The sequence below is a fragment of the Hylobates moloch genome, unplaced genomic scaffold, assembly GCF_009828535.3.
Source record: "Hylobates moloch isolate HMO894 unplaced genomic scaffold, HMol_V3 SCAFFOLD_16, whole genome shotgun sequence".
In the NCBI taxonomy this organism is placed as follows: domain Eukaryota; kingdom Metazoa; phylum Chordata; class Mammalia; order Primates; family Hylobatidae; genus Hylobates; species Hylobates moloch.
The window spans coordinates 31,460,893-31,477,847 of NW_026652291.1; the positions used below are offsets into that span (position 1 = coordinate 31,460,893).

Genomic DNA, 16,955 nt, shown 5'->3' on the forward strand with positions numbered 1-16,955 from the left:
CTCGCTCTGTCATGCAGGCTGGAGTGCAGTGGCGCAATCTCGGCCAGTGAGACTATTTCTACAAAAAATTTTTTTTCAATTAGCATCACATGGTGGCACATGCCTGTGGTCCTAGCTACTAGGGAGGCTGAGTAGGAAGATCGCTTTAGCCCAGGAGATCGAGGCTGCACTGAGCAGTGATCACGCCACTGCACTCCAGCCTGGGTAACAAATGGAGGCTGTCTCAAAAAAAAACAAGAATTCCTCTTCCCCAATTCCAGCTTGTCTTAACAAGCCAAGAAATTATCAGATGTTTGTTGTTTAAGTCATCCTTAAGGTTCCTCCAACTTTGAGATTCCAGGATCGTAAAATCTCCGAGGAACCAGACAACTATTTACTGTCCTTTATATGTTATCTATGACATCTTTTTATTTCAGTGTTTTCATTTCAATAATCTTTAAAAATTAACACGAGCATTTTCTCAAGCACTGGGTATTCATATTATAACTAAGTACTGCCATACAATTTTTGTGTCCAAGTTTATGATTTGTATGTGTACAGTATGAATAAAATAAAAAATAGCAGGATGCATTAAGATATGCAACTGAACTCAAAAGAATTTGTACTAGAGCATTCAGTATCATATCAAGTGTACTGTGGGGATCTCATCTTTAACAGAGCAACGTACTATGTACATTAGCTACAGGTGTAACAGCAAATACACAATTAAACATTCCTATTCCCAATTCCTTACTCAACAGATTTCCAAAACTGCAATGTAAATCTTTTTTAAAAATTAGTTTCACTAAGATATCGTTCACATACCGTACTATTGACTCATTTGAAGAGTACAATTAAAATATCTTTATTCAGAGTTGTACAAGCAGAACCACGATCAATTTTACATTTCATCACCTCACAAGGAAACCCTGTGCCCATTAACAGTCACTTCCCACTTCTAATGTGTTTACTATGAGCTTAAAGGGCTTCCATACAAGCTTCCCAGTAAGCAACTGGTAGGTACTAAATATTTGTATAATGAATGAATGACACTACAAATGATACCTACTTTTTTCTCTAGTCATCTCTTCTGAACTCCAAACCTTCATTTCTAACTGCTTGCTAGGTATCTCCACATGTATATCCAACAGCATCTCAAACCTAACAATGTCCAAAATCCAGATTATTATCTTCCTTACCAAACCTGTTCTTCTTGTATTATCTATTTCAATGATTGTCCAATCTTCCTCCCACTCAGCTGCAAATTCTAGGTCTTTAAATCTCTCTCATTCTCCATTTTTCAATAATTCCCGTGATTCTCTGTTCCCTACTGTAATGCCCTGTTTAGGTCTCTCAGTAACTTTCTACTATACTATTAAAACAGGCTTCTAACTGGTCACCCCGCGTTTAAAATTCCTCTTTCCAATGCATCCTTTATGCAGCCATTCAAGTTATCTTTCCAAAACAAAGAAATGCTTATGTCACTTCTACTCAAAGTTCATAGCCCTAAAGGTAAACCCCTTCGTTTACAGAAAAACTCCCCAGAGCTAGAGATTCAGCAACTTGCCAAAAATTAGACATCTACTTAGATGCAAAATGTAAAAAACTAGAACTTAAAACTTCTGACTGCTACTTTAGTTGTCTTTTACTCTGCACCACACTAAGAAAAAACCAAGTGCAATTTCTCACTCCCTAACAAAATGCCCGACTTTATTTCCAAATGTTTCTTTTATTTATTGCAAATATGCTGCGTTGACCTTCGTTCCAACCTAAGTACTAATTCTTAAGTCCCAAGTTAATAATATTTAACTTCCAAATGGTACCTAAATGCATTTCTGTGCCTCATGATCAAGTGGGATAAACTTTAATAAATTGGATTATCTTGAGAAACTTCAGAAGATATATTCGACACGAAATGTATAAAGGCCGTAAACACAATCCACACACTCCTACCCCCCGAACTGACAGGTAAAGGAGAAACGGGCGACCCAGCCCAGCCAAGTAGGCAGCTGTCCCTTTTCCAGACCCAGAAAGTAAGTGGTATGAAAGAAGAGGGTAGCTCTGGACTGAAACATTCAGGGCAAGGCCTCCTGGCATCCTCTGCCCCACACCACAAAGGCCTCAGAAATAAGGCCCCAAAGTCCGGAGGCAGGCCCCGGCTGCGGGTGCAGTCCAAGAGCCCCCGCCCCGGGGACTCGCTGACTCCAGCTTTCTCAGGACAGTCTGTTTCTATATCCCTGCCCCCAAAACCAAGCAAAGGAGCAGGAACATCGCCCCTAAAAACCCGCGAGGGGAAGGGCCAAAGCCGCAGGGCTTCAGACTGGCCGCTCCCGGGCCCGCCAGATCCAGGAGGGATGCCCAAGGAGGGCGGTTTCCTCTCTCGGGGAGAACTCGGCCCCAGGCCCCAAGTAGCCGGTACTGCCCCCATCGCCTCTCAGGTACTACCTAACCGAGCAGGTGTGGCCAGGCCCACCTCGGAGCTCACCTTCCAGTTCCGGGCGGCCCGCCGGCCGTCAGTCGGTCCCGAATTCCGTCCACACACAGCCTCTTCCGGCTCCCGCCGGAAGCAGCTCAAGCGCGGGACAGGAAGTTTGGCCGACCCCCCACGCACACACCCACTCGCTCGCCTCAGGGCCGGGCGGCTGCCGCACTGCTCGGCACCCAGACGTCAAGGCTGCTGGCGGGGCCAGCCCAGGCCCGCGACGCAGGGCTCCGCCCCGGACAGGAGGAGCTGCAGCCGCCCCGCTGCTACTCACTCACTCTCGGCCTTCGGGACTCCTGTGTCCGCGTAGCCCGAAAAAACAGGTCAGCTAATTCGTTGACGTCACTGCCACCCCGCAGTAGCGGAGGGAGTAGTTTTAACCATCAGCGGAGGCGTTGCAATGGAGGCAAACGAGAAAGAAAAGATCACTGCTTAAACATTTATCAAAGGTCTCCATGGAGAGGACCTCGAAGTTTCACCGCCCGAGAAAGGAACTTGCAGAATCAAGTTTTGCAATTATATAGGGGACGGGGTATGCAGTGAGTCTGGGTTCCGTGTTGTAATTAGGATGTAAAGAGCTCTTGGATGTCCCAACTGCGGGCTTGAACACGACTTCCAAGCTGGATGCCACCTTGTTAAAGCTTTGTGAGTTTGACTGACTTCTTGAAATTACTTATTTTTAAATATTTGCGTGCGGAAGAATGAGAGACTCAACCGTGGGAATTAAAGGAGTTCTCTTTAAAAAGGCATTTTCAAGGTTAAAGATAAGCCTTGATGACAGGTTTGGGTACACAAACTACTAATGGTGATTTAAAATAAAGGAGAAACGTTTCAGAGGAAGATAATTCCACTTTAGAAAAGCAGAGTAGGCCGGACTCGGTGGCTCACGCCTGTAATCCCAGCACTTTGGGAAGCTAAGGTGGGCGGATCACAAGGTCAGGAGATCGAGACCATCCTGGCTAACGCCGTGAAAACCCATCTCTACTAAAAACACAAAAATTAGCTGGGCGTGGTGGCACACGCCTGTAATCCCAGCTACTCGGGAGGCTGAGGCAGGAGAATCGCTTGAACCTGGGAGGCGGAGGTTGCAGTGAGCCGTGATCGTGCTACTGCACTCCAGCCTGGGCGACTGAGCAAGACTCCGTCTCAAAAAAAAAAAAAAAAAAAAAAAGAAAAGAAAAAGAAAAAAGCAGAGTATAAGGTACCAATCCAGAGTTGAGGATATTTACTTGGAGGTAAAGGTCCAGTGCTCAAGAAAGAGGTCAGAAATACAGATGGACATTTGGGAGTTAGCAACATACAGAGAAAAGGTGAAACCCCCTCAGAGATGAAATGGTCCAGGAAAAGTAACAAGAAAGGGCCACTCACGAAAACTGGGGAGGCTGATTACCAATACAATTTGAATCTACTTATTACAAATGTTGCATACAAAAGTATATTGGCAGTGTGTAGACAGACAATCATAAGCCGAAACATTCGGAAACAATAATCTTCAGTTTTACTGTTCTGTGAGGGTTGAGTACAATTAATAAAACAAACTTTTGAGGTACATCAGTAGTTCCTGAACATTCATGTTTACAAACATTTGTTAATTTGCCCAGTCCTGTCATTTTCTGAAACTTTGTTGTCAACTGTTTTTGTTTTTTGAGACGGAATTTCACTCTTGTCGCCCAGGCTGGAGTGCAATGGTGCAATCTCAGCTCACTGCAACCTCCCCCTCCCCGGTTCAAATGATTCTCCAGCCTCAGCCTCCTAAGTAGCTGGGATTAGAGGCGCGTGCCACCACGCCCAGCTAATTTTTGTATTTTTAGAGAGACGCGGTTTCACCGTGTTGGCCAGGCTGGTCTCGAACTCCTGACCTTAAGTGATCTGCCCGCCTCTGCCTCCCAAAGTGCTAGGATTACAGGCTTGAGACATCAGGCCCGGCCGTCAATCTTTTTAATCACCTAAAACTCCAAGTGATGTTTACATCTGTTTGCCCTCCCAATCTTTACAACCTGACAGTATGTGCCTGCTAACCTAAAATAAACATATGCTTTTCTCAATATATATGGAGTTTTTAGGCTATACAGTAAATTATTTGGCAAATACAAAGAGATCATCCTCTGGAGTAAATCTTGTCAACTTAACCAACCTAAGTTATTTATCTTCCCATACTAATCCCAACCCAAAGCCACTGGTCTCCTATCCCAAAAACTGTTACACAAGCTCTGAAACCCCCAATCCTGTCCCCCATCCCTATGTACACATCATACCATTAAGTCTCTTTTCAGTCTACAATGTGAAAAAAAGGCCATCTCAATTCTATTTTTACACCAAGTTTCAGTTTAAGAATCGTGTAAAACATTTCTAGTTCAACAAATCTTTACTAAGTGCCTCTCAAGCACTCTATTTTATTTTAAGCATTCTATTTTAAATTAATAAAAGTTATTAATATTAATTTTAAAAAACCTATTGTGTATGGTTCATTAATGGTTGTGTCAGATCATGTAAAACGTTTCCAGTTTAACAAATCTTTACAAAGTGCCTCTCAAGCGTTCTATTTTAAATTAATAAAAGTAATTACTAAGTTATTAATTTTTAAAAACCTATTGTGTATGATCCATTAATGGTTGTAAAAAATCCCCTATGCAACTAAAAATAACACCTATGATCACATTTAAATCAAGAGCTATGTATATTCTAAGGATTTTTTAACGTATCTTTGAAAATATGCAAAATGGAAAACAAATCTATGATTGCCTTGATGACATTTACAGCGATTACAAAGAGATTTCTTCTGAAATGCAAACTATCTGCTTTCCAATGTTACCTCCTGTCATCATGGACTGGAATGCAGCTGGAAAAAGAGAAAGTAGGTTATCTGAAAAGATAAATATCACTATCATACTTGTTTCCAAAAGGCACAACATATAAAATTATGTTCAATAACTTTTTCAATGATTTTGAATATTAAGCATAGAAGAAAATGGTCATGAAAAGAAATCTCAAGTAAAAAGTTATACACAAACTAACCCAATTAACATCTTAAAAAAATGTTTTGCCCATACTGGAAAGATTTAATTGGTATCTAGCTGGTATGCACATCAGTGTTCATTGTTTACAGTATCTGAAGACTACAGGCAAAAAAAATATGGGAATAAAATGTGAGTGAAGGCTGGGCATGGGGCCTCACCACTGTAATCCCAGCACTTTGGGAGGCCAAGGTGGGGGGATCACTTGAGGTCAGGAGTTTAAGACCAGCCTGACCAACATGGTAAAACCCCATCTCTACTAAAAATACAAAAATCAGCTGGGAGTGGTGGTATGTGCCTGTAGTCCCAGCTACTCGGGGGGCTAAGGTGGGAGCATCACCTGAACCTGGGAGGTGCAGGCTGCAGTGAGCCATGATCGCACCACTGCACTCCAGCCCGGGTGACAGAGCATGGCCCTGTCTCAAAAACTTAAAAAAGGGCCAGGCACTCACACCTGTAAATTCCAGCACTTTGGGAGGCTGAGGCAGGAGCATCATTTGAGGCCAGGAGTGGCCTAGACAATATAGTGAGACCCTGTTTCTATGGAAAATTAAAAAAAAAAAGGCTGGGCATAGTGGCAGGTAATTGTAGTCCCAGCTACTCTGGTGAGAGGATTGCTTGAGCCCATGGGTTCATAAGTTACAGTTAGCTATGATCATGCCACTGCACTCCAGCCTGGGCAACAGAGCAAGGTCATCTCTTTTTAAAAAAAAAAAAAAAAAAAAAAAAAGGGGGGGGGAGGGGAGGTGAGGGGAGGGAAGGGCAGGGAAGGGGAGGCCAGAGAGGTAGCATTAAAAGATAAAAGACTTTGGCCTGTGCGGTGGCTCATGCCTGTAATCCCAGCACTTTGAGAGGCCAAGGTAGGCAAATCACTTGAATTCAGGAGTTCAAGACCAGCCTGGCCAATATGTTGAAACCCTGTCTCTACTAAAAATACAAAAATTAGCCAGGCATACTAGTGCACACCTGTAGTCCCAGCTACTTGGTAGACTGAGGCAGGAGAATTGCTTGATCTCGGGAGGTGGAGGTTGCAGCGAGCCAAGATCACGCCACTGCACTCCAGCCTGGGAGACAGAGCAAGACTCCGTCTCAAAAAAAAAAAAAAAAAAAAAAAAGGCCAGGCGTGGTGGCTCACGCCTGTAATCCCAGCACTTTGGGAGGCCGCAGCGGGCAGATCACGAGGTCAGGCGATCGATACCATCCTGGCTAAGACAGTAAAACCCCGTCTCTACTAAAAATACAAAAAATTAGCCAGGCGTGGTGGCGGGTGCCTGTGGTCCCAGCTACTTGGGAGGCTGAGGCAGGAGAATGGCGTGAGCCTGGAAGGCAGAGCTTGCAGTGAGCTGAGATCATGCCACTACACTCCAGCCTGGGCAACAGAGCAAGACTCTGTCTCAAAAATAAATAAATAAAAATAAAGAGACTTTATCTTTGTGTGCTGAGCGCGTGTATATAATAAATAAGTTTACATTCATCTTACCTCCCATGTTTTCCAACCCATTTATTACCGTCTCTTTAATCTGTAAATCAAAATAGCTAGATTTAATAGTCTTTAAACTTCAATGTTTCTATATAATAGTTTCCATACTTACAAAAGGCAGCAATACTATTTAGCACTTTCTGTCTAAAAATAGATATTCTTTATTTCATGTAGGTAGCCCGGAAAAGCTTCCTATCAATTGATTTTTTAAAAGTAATATCCTATTTTCCCGTTGTTTAATCTCTTCAATTAGTAACAGATCACAAGCTATACACTCTGAAACAAAAAGAAAAGTACAGAAGCACACAAAGGTACAACTTTGCCTATCATTTGCAGGTTTCAAGAACAGCCTAGGCCAGTCCGGGTGCATTGGTTCACAACTGTAATCCTAGCACTTTGGGAGGCTGGATGGGCAGATCACTTGAGGTCAGGAGTTCGAGACCAGCCTGGCCAACATGGTGAAACCCCATCTCTACTAAAAATACAAAAATTAGCTGAGCAAGTGGCATGTGCCTGTAATCCCAGCTACTCGGGAGGCTGAGGCAGAAGAATCGCTTGAACCCCCAGGAGGCAGAGGCTGCAGTGAGCCGAGATTACGCCACTGCACTGCAGCCTGGGTGACAAAGTGAGACTCCGTCTCAAAAAAAAAAAAAAAAAAAGAATAGCCTAGGCCAGTATGTCTGAAGCCCAGATTAATAACTCCTGATTTTCAATCAACAACTAAGACACACATTATAATGTCCAGGGAGGACAGGGAAGAAGTATGGTGGTATAAGCATCAGGAGGTGCTCACATGATTTTTGAGAACGCACAGCTTCTAACACATAGTAGCGTCCCATAAATATTTGTTAAATTAATAAACCTAACAATTTTACATTGGGGGAAAACCTATTGATTTTGTAATATAATCTATGGAAAGTAAAGCTAAAAAATTTTAGATAAAGGGAATAACAAGCAAGCGTTGGTTAATCAGGAGGTTATATTCACCTGGGAGGTAGAGTTAATTTATAATATTCAGCATACTTTTCTTTTGTAGGAATTTTTATAATGAAAATAATATGTTTGCTATAGTACATTTAAATAATGCAAAATTATATCAAGTAGCAGGAAGAATTATATTGATAAAGAATAGAAGTTCTACCTTTAGCTTTCCTTCTTTAAACCACTGACTCAGCTGTAGAATGCCAGGCTCAAATTTGTCTTTATAATTTAACACCAGAAATCTTTCCCTGCAGTAAGGAAGAAAAGGATAATGATCAGAGAATATAATGGGAGTGGTATTCCAAGATCAAACCATTCCAGAATTCTAATATCTGTTAATCCTTAAAATATTAGGACATAACACATGGAGTCTGATCAGATACAGTTTTATGCGTAGTTACAGGTGTAAATGTAGAAGACTTCTATGAATAATTTTTGTTGCCGGGCACAGTGGCTCACGCCTGTAATCCTAACACTTTGGGAGGCCGAGGTGGGCTGATCACCTGAGGTCAGGAGTTCAAGACCAGCCTGGCCAACACGGTGAAACCCCCATCTCTACCAAAAATACAAAAAAATTAGCCGGGCATGGTAGTGAGCGCCTGTAGTCCCAGCTACTTGGGAGGCTGAGACAGGAGAATCGCTTGAACCTGGGAGACGGTGGTTGCAGTGAGCTGAGATCGCGCCACTGTACTTCCAGCCTGGGTGGCTGAGCGAGACTCCATCTCAAATAATAATAATTTTTGTCTGCCCAATATCTACAACCCCATTTGTTAATAGCACCGTGATTTTTCCTTGGTGGGTAACATCCTTTCTCGACCCTCATGTGACCTAACCCAGGCTAGTCAAAGCCAGTAAGTATCAGTTTTCAGGCAGCTAGTTAGCCAAAACCTAAATACTGAACCGGCTTAAAAAATGTGTATTTTAAAGGTTTTGGGTTTTTTTTTTTTTTTTTGAGACGGAGTTTCGTTCTCATTGCCCAGGCTGGTTGGAGTGCAGTGGCATGATCTCGGCCCACTGCAACCTCCACCTCCCAGGTTCAAGTGATTCTCCTGCCTCAGCCTCCCAAGTAGCTGGGATTACAGGTGCCCACCACTACACCCGGCTAATTTTTTGTATTTTTAGTAGAGAAGGGGTTTCACCATGTTGGCCAGGCTAGTTTTGACATCCTGGCCTCAAGCAATCCACCTGTCTCGGCACCCCAAAGTATTAGGATTACAGGCGTAGGACACTACGCCCGACCTAAAGTTTTATTTAATAAAGAAAAAGTGTCTATGAAGAACAATAGATTTCATACACATCTATGATATTTAAAACCCCATGAACCTGGTAATAAGGGCAAAGAGGAAGAACACACCTTGTGATGTTTCTTTCTTTTTGGATTGCCTCTACAGCAGGGGATAGTGGGGGAGGATAAGGCACATCTTTGTTGTACTGAGAAATTTGACCACACAGGATGATGTGGCTGTTCTCATTCATCTGCACAGAGAAAAATGATGATAAAATATCCCTTTCCTATGTTTACTGATTTTATGGCTGCCATAATGAAAGCCTCCTTGACTATTTAATCCTTTTTGTCAACTAGTTCGATTTTTTTTTTTAATTTACCTGTTAGAGGTATTTAAGAATTTTAACTAGCTAGAAATAATTACATTCCAAAGGAACACAGAGGCAAATAAATGGTTGGTAATCAGCAAAAGAATTACATTAGTTGTTGTTGCTACTTATTAGTGGTAGAACTGTATTTTTTTGGATTTAAATAATTTAATAATCTCAACTGCAAATAATTTTAGATGCAGCAAAGGACTATGTAGTGTTAATACCTCATGTTGATATTTTATAATATTGTTAGTAAATATGCATAAATACATGCAGTCTATGAAACCCATTCTCTACGCAAGGTCTGGGGCCATGGCTGTGAGTTGGTCAGTGGTAAGTTAGGGGTCAGAGCTTCAGCATTTCAACAATGCAACTGCAACTGTAATTTTTCATAAAAATAAACCAAAAGTGAAAAATATAATATTGGTAGCAAATAACTGAAATTGAAGTTCATAGTACAAATCTGCAAGTAAATGGAAGTAGGTATCAGCAAGCTGTTTTGTATCACTTAAATACAATACTGATCATCACATTAAGTCACAATAATCCCTCCAATTTTATACATTTTTTTCTCAGTATTAGGTAAAAAGATATCACAGCATATAAAGTGCAGTATTCAAATTTGTTATAGAAATCAGCAAACAACCTGACTTATCACTGTATCACTGATGTTACCACCAACATTGTCAAAATAAACATCCACTCCAGCTGGGCATGATTCACGGAGCTGTTCTGCCACATTGTCTTTTTTATAATTAATTGCAGCATCAAAGCCCAGTTCTGAGGTCAAGAGGACGCATTTCTCATGTGTTCCACAAATTCCCACCACTCTGGAACAACCTAACAAATGGCCAATCTAGGGGGGAAAGTTGAAGATTAAATGGCTTTATATTGTCACATTTAAATGTAAAAATGTACAAGTATACAAGATATTACAGCTGTATGACAGTGTTCATTACAATTAAGGTTAGATTATGCTGCTTTTAATGAAAAGTAATTTGAAACTAAAAGAACTGAGGGCAGACAATGTCATCCTAAAAAAATTATTAAAATTGAACAAAGGTAGACTTATGTTCCTCAACTTATGATAGGGATATGTCCCAATAAAACCATCGTTAGTTGAAAATATCCTAAGCAAAAAATGCATTTAATATACCTAACCTACTGAACATCATAGCTTAGCCTAGCCTACCTAAAACGTGCTCAGAACACTATGGCTGGGCAAAATCATCTGGCAACACAGTACACCGTAGAGTACCAGTTGTTTACCCTTATGGTCATTGTCAAAATAAACATACACTCCAGCTGGGCATGATTCACGGAGTTGTTCAGCCACATACGGTGGCTGACCAGGAGCTACAGCTTGTTGCCGCTGCCCAGCATCTCGAGAGAGTGTCATACTGATATCACTAGCCTGGGAAAAGACCAAAATTCAAAATTCAAAATATGGCTTCCACTGAATGCATAGGGCTTTTGCATCATTGTAAAGTAGAACCATCATAAGTTGGGGACCATATGTAGTTTAAATGTTAAAATCTCACAATTTTTGGCTTTCACTCATTGAAAAATATAAAATCAAAGAATAATAATTAAATTAAAAAAAAATTTCACAAATTAAATCTGATTTCATAAAACGAATAAATAATCAGACACAAAACATCACGTGCAACTCATTATTTTTCAAGCTTGTGGCGAACTAAAATCACAGCTGGGACACAATGTTTGTTTTCAATGGTTTCAACCTATAAAGGCTATTATTTATAAAAGGATGTACTTTTGTAAGATTCTTGTTTTTTTTTAAAGAAACAGGGTCTGTCACCCAGGCTGGAGTACAGTGGTGCAATCATAGCTCACTGTAACTTTGAACTCCTGGGCTGAAGTACTCTTCCTGCCTCAGCCTCTCAAGTAGTTAGGACAACAGGCGTGCCACCAAGCTGGGCTAATTTATTTACTGAAGAGTCTTACTGTGTTGCCCAGGCTGGTCTTGAGCTCCTTTCCTCAAGTAATCCTGCCAAGTTGGCCACCCAAAGCACTGGGATTGCAGGCATGAGCCACTGTGCAAAGCCGACTTCATTCTTTCAAAATGTTTACACTTCTAGAATTCAATAAGTGGTTTCTTATTTGAGGATATTAATTTAAAATGTGAGTTTGACTTTTAATTCATGGAATTCCAAACAGCTTCTCTATCATTCTCTTCCTTATAATAACGAAAGCAAAGCTTTAGCATTTACTATATCTCTTTTTGGTTAACAGAGAATAAGACACTAAAATCTACATTTTTCATACTGTTAGTAAGAGAGTCTAAGTAGGTAAAAAAAAAAAAAATTTCTACAAGAAACGTGTGAAAGTCATTATAAATTTATTCAATTTTGGCTGGGCGTAGTAGCTCACGCCTATAATCCCAGAACTTTGGGAGGCCCAAGCAGGTGGATCTCTTGAGGCCAGGAGTTGGAGAACAGCCTGGCCAACATGGCAAAACCCCATCTCTACTAAAAATACAAAAATTAGCCAGGTGTGGTGGCACATACCTGTAGTCCCAGCTACTCTACAGGCTGAGGCATGAGAATCTCTTGAACTCAGGAGGCGGAGGTTGCAGTGAGCCGAGATTGCGCCACTGCACTCCAGCCTGGAGACTCTGTCTCAAAAAAGAAAAAAAAATTTATCCAATTTTATATTTTTAATGTTATACATATATCCGGAATTTCAATTATGAATTACAACAATCCTCAAATAATCGGAAAATCAAATAATTTCTCAGAAAGTTTACCTGCCCAGCCACAGATCCACAGGCACCTGCAGCCCCACTGACAACCATTGTCTTATTAGATCCAGCAGTTATATGACCTTTTTCCTGTATCCCAATCAAGGAAGTCAAACCAGGCATACCTATAGCTCCAAGAAAATATGAAAGGTGTCCATCCACAAGTTGTGGGTCTACCTAAAATAAAATATATACCCTTTAAAAATAATACTAGGAATTCCTGTTTTGAGATAACAAAGTAGAGACAACGTGTTATGGACTGAATTGTGTCCCCACAACATTTATATAGTAAAGCCCTAAGCCCCAGTGTGACTTTATTTGGAGATAGGGACTTAAAGGAGACACTTAGGATTGAATGAGGACATAAAGGTGGGGTCCTAGTCCAATAAGACTTGTGTCCAGGCTGGGCACGGTGGCCCACATCTGTAATCCCAGCACTTTGGGAGACCAAGGCAGGCGGATCACCTGAGGCCAGGAGTTCGAGACCAGCCTAGCCAACATGGCGAAACCCCATCTCTACTAAAACTACGAAAAATTAGCAAGGCATGGTGGCATGTGCCTGTAATCCCAGCTACTCGGGAGGCTGAGGCAGGAGAATCGCTTGAACCCAGGAGGTTGCAGTGAGCTGAGATCATGCCACTGCACTCCAGCCTGGGCGACAGAGTGAGACTTCATCTCAAAAAAAAAAAAAAGGACTTGTGTCCTTAGAAGAAGAAGAAACAAGATCTATCTCTCTGCACACCCACAGAGGAAAGACTGCCTGAGGACACAGCAAGAAGGCAGCCATCTGCAATCCAGGAGGAGGGGCCTCACCAGAAACCAAATTTTCCAGAACTCTGATCTGGGACTTCTAGCTTCCAGAACTGTGAGAAAATAAATTTCTGTTGTTTAAACCACCCAGCCTGTAGTATTCTGTTATGGCAGTCCATCAGTATAATAAATAACCCAGTATGTTTCTAGAAGAGTGAACCATTCATCAGTCTTGCTAGAATTCTATACTTTATTTGTAAAGAGTAAAAAACAATATTACTTCTCTTTATATTAAAAAGAAACTTTAAGGCTGGGTGCGGTGGCTCATGCCTGTAATCCCAGTACTTAGGGAGGCTGAGGTGGGTGGATCATGAGGTCAGGAATTCAAGACCAGCCTGGCCAAAATGGTGAAACCCTGTCTCTACTAAAAATACAAAAAATTAGCCAGGTGTGGTGGTGGGTGCCCAAATCCCAGCTACTCAGGAGGCTGAGGCAGAGAATTGTTTGAACCTGGGAGGTGGCGGTTGCAGTGAGCTGAGATCGTGCCACTGCACTCCAGCCTGGGCGACAAAGAAAGACTCCGTCTCAAAAAAAAAGAAAGAAACTTTTAAAATAATTCCCATATAAGAGACAAAATATTCCTTCTTGTTAATGCCCCAAGTATGGAAAAAAAAAAAAAAAGGAAATGCTTAACAGAAAAATACTTGGCAACATTGGAAGATTTTTAAGTCTCTGAGCAATTCCAACATAAACTTGTACCTAAAAAAATCAACTCAGGCTGGGTACAGTGGCTCACGCCTGTAATCCCAGCACTTTGGGAGGCCAAGGCGGGTGGATCATGAGGTCAGGAGTTCAACACCACCCTGGCCAAGATGCTGAAATCCCGTCTCTACTAAAAATACAAAAATTAGCCAGCCATGGTGGTAGGTGCCTGTAATCCCAGCTACTCGGGTGGCTGAGGCAGGAGAATCACTTGAACCCGGGTGGCAGAGGTTGAAGTGAGCCAAGATCGCACCACTGCGCTCCAGCCTGGGCAACAGGGCAAGACTCTGTCTAAAAAAAAAAAAAAAAAAATCAACTCAAACTCCTACAGTTCTCATTACTGATGCTCAAAATGTACCATTAAGGCTGGGCACAGTGGTTCACACCTGTAATCCCAGCACTTTGTGGGGCTGAGGCGGGAGGATCGGTTGAGGCCAGGAGTTCAAGACCAGCCTGGGCAACATGGTGAGACTCTTGTTTCTACAAAAAGCTTAATAAAAATGGCTGGGTGCAGTGACTCACGCCTGTAATCCCAGCACTTTGGGAGACCGAGACGGACAGATCACTTGAGGTCAGGAGTTTGAGACCAGCCTGGCCAACATGGCAAAACCCTGTCTCTACTAAAAATACAAAAAATTAGCTGGGCGTGGTGGTGCACACCTGTAATCCCAGCTACTCGGGAGACTGAGGTGGGAAGATCACTTGAACCCAGGAGGAAGAGGTTGCAGTGAGCCAAGATCACGCCAGCCTGGGTGACAGAGTGAGACGTTGTCTCTAAATAAATAAAGTCATTAGCAGACCCAGTCAGGCTATTGCCTATTCTTTTGGCAGCTGCTCTGAAACAACTTTTATTACCTGAGAGACTTTATCTACAATAAGATAACCTTTGTTTACCATGCAATTCCTCCCCTTTCCCTTTTTGTTGCCATTTCCCCCAAAAGCCTCAAGCCCCATTCCTTTAGCTATAAAAACTTCAAGCTCACCGGGCGCGGTGGCTCACGCCTGTAATCCCAGCACTTTGGGAGGCCGAGGTGGACGGATCACGAGGTCAGGAGATCGAGACCATCCTGGCTTACACAGTGAAACCCCGTCTCTACTAAAAATACAAAAAAAAATTAGCCGGGCGTAGTGGTGGGCGCCTGTAGTCCCAGCTACTAGGGAGGCTGAGGCAGGAGAATGGCGTGAACCCAGGAGGCGGAGCTTGCAGTGAGCCGAGATTGCGCCACTGATCGGGCGCGGTGGCTCACGCCTGTAATCCCAGCACTTTGGGAGGCCGAGGTGGACGGATCACGAGGTCAGGAGATCGAGACCATCCTGGCTTACACAGTGAAACCCCGTCTCTACTAAAAATACAAAAAAAAATTAGCCGGGCGTAGTGGTGGGCGCCTGTAGTCCCAGCTACTAGGGAGGCTGAGGCAGGAGAATGGCGTGAACCCAGGAGGCGGAGCTTGCAGTGAGCCGAGATTGCGCCACTGCACTCCAGACTGGGCGACAGAGCAAGACTCCGTCTCAAAAAAAAAAAAAAAAAAACTTCAAGCTCACACCTGTAATCTCAGCACTTTGGGAGGCTGAGGTGGGAGGATTGCTTGAGCCTAGGAGTTTGAGACCAGCCGGGGCAACACAGTGATACCCCATCTCTCAAACAAACAAACAAGCAAAGAAACAAACAAAAAAACCCTTCAACCGTCTGGTCCCTCCTTTGAGTCTCCTATTCTTCTGTGAGGCTCCAGTGCACATACATGAATTAAAATGGTTTTTCTCCTGTTAATCTGTTTATTGTCAGTTTATTTTAGCAGGCTCAATTATCGAACCTTCAGAAGGACAATTTAAACTTCCCTACACAGCTAGCAGTGGAAAAGGAACAAAGGCTTTCCGCATTTTGGCAGCTAGCTAAAAGAAAATACATGCTTTTATTTTTCCCTGATTACAAACACAACTGAATATCAAATGCACAAAGTAAGAATTATATGGGGAAAAAAATCAGATACGTTCATATATATATCACCTTTTCAAGGCTATTTCCATCCAGAATAACCTTGGTTTGCCAGGGCCAATAAAAAGAAGTCACAAAATCTCCTTTAGTCAAATTTGTGTGTTTGCTTTCTTCTATAATTCCAATACCTCCACCATCAACGACTTGAGATAGCTGCCAAGGTGTTATATAATCAGTGCCAGTGTCTTCATTCATTCTACAACGCTGAAAAAAGAAAACATTAAGATAATTTTACCCAATAATGTCAAACCACTCTACTAATTTACCCAATGACTAAAAGTATATAATGAGTAATATATCACATACAATACACAAAAATCAACTCAAAATACATTCAAGACTTAAACATAAGACCTGAAACAACATAGTGACTATAGTTAATAACAATGTATTGTATACTTGAAAATTGCCACTGACTGGGAACAGTGGCTAATACATTGTATTCAAGTACACATTGTATACTTGAAAATTGTCACCGGCTGGGAACGGTGGCTCACGCCTATAATCCCAGCACTTTGGGAGGCTGAGGTGGGCGGATCACCTGAGGTCAGGAGTTCAAGACCAGCCTGGCCAAAATGGTGAAACCCCATCTCTACAAAATACAAAAATTAGCCAGGCATGATGGCGGATGCCTGTAATCCCAGCTACTCAGGAGGCTGAGGCAGGAGAATCACTTGAACTCGGGAGGTGGAGGTTGCAGTGAGCCAAGATCACACCACTGTACTCCATCCAGCCTGGGAAACGAGAGCGAAACTCCGTCTCAGAAAAAAAAAAAAAAAAAGAAAAGAAAAGAAAAAAAGAAACTTGCCATGAGGGTAGATTCTAAGTGTTCTCACCACAAACAATAAGTATGTGATGTAATCCATGTTAATTAGCATGTTAGCATGATATAGCCACTGCACAATGTAAACATATTTCTTTTTTCTTTTTCTTTTTTTTTGACATGGAGTTTCGCTCTCTTTGCCCAGGCTGGAGTACAATGGCGCGATCTAGGCTCACTGCAACCTCTGCCTCCTGGGTTCAAGAGATTCTCCTGCCTCAGCCTCCTGAGTAGCTGGGATTATAGGCATGCGCCACCACATCTGGCTACTTTTGTTTTTTTAGTAGAGATGTGGTTTCTCCATGTTGGTCAGGCTGGTCTCGAACTCCCAACCTTA

At 42.3% G+C, this 16,955-nt stretch overlaps 2 protein-coding genes across 9 annotated transcripts in view; both read right to left on the reverse strand.

The window, feature by feature from the left end:
• Positions 1-2,739, reverse strand: part of ZNF410 (zinc finger protein 410) — a 47,574-nt gene extending 44,835 nt beyond the window's left edge. For 2 of the 4 annotated variants that reach the window (XM_032180272.2, XM_058429331.1), the window contains exon 1: positions 2,465-2,739. The gene's annotated coding sequence lies outside the window, so the exon portion shown is untranslated. Of the gene's footprint in view, positions 1-1,048; positions 1,183-2,464 lie in introns of those variants that run through there. The other 2 variants (XM_032180270.2, XM_032180271.2) reach the window with 2 other exon arrangements.
• Positions 2,740-3,671: 932 nt separating this feature from the next.
• PTGR2 (prostaglandin reductase 2) overlaps positions 3,672-16,955 on the reverse strand; it is a 34,582-nt gene continuing 21,298 nt past the window's right edge. For 2 of the 5 annotated variants that reach the window (XM_032180279.2, XM_032180280.2), the window contains exons 4-10: positions 15,811-16,002; positions 12,300-12,470; positions 10,179-10,388; positions 9,291-9,412; positions 8,097-8,184; positions 6,956-6,995; positions 3,672-5,300 (exon numbers count right to left, since the gene is read on the reverse strand). In XM_032180279.2, the coding sequence (XP_032036170.1) occupies positions 5,224-5,300; positions 6,956-6,995; positions 8,097-8,184; positions 9,291-9,412; positions 10,179-10,388; positions 12,300-12,470; positions 15,811-16,002 (900 nt within the window). In that variant the 3' untranslated portion in view covers positions 3,672-5,223. Of the gene's footprint in view, positions 5,301-6,955; positions 6,996-8,096; positions 8,185-9,290; positions 9,413-10,178; positions 10,389-12,299; positions 12,471-15,810; positions 16,003-16,955 lie in introns of those variants that run through there. The other 3 variants (XM_032180281.2, XM_032180282.2, XR_009210193.1) reach the window with 2 other exon arrangements.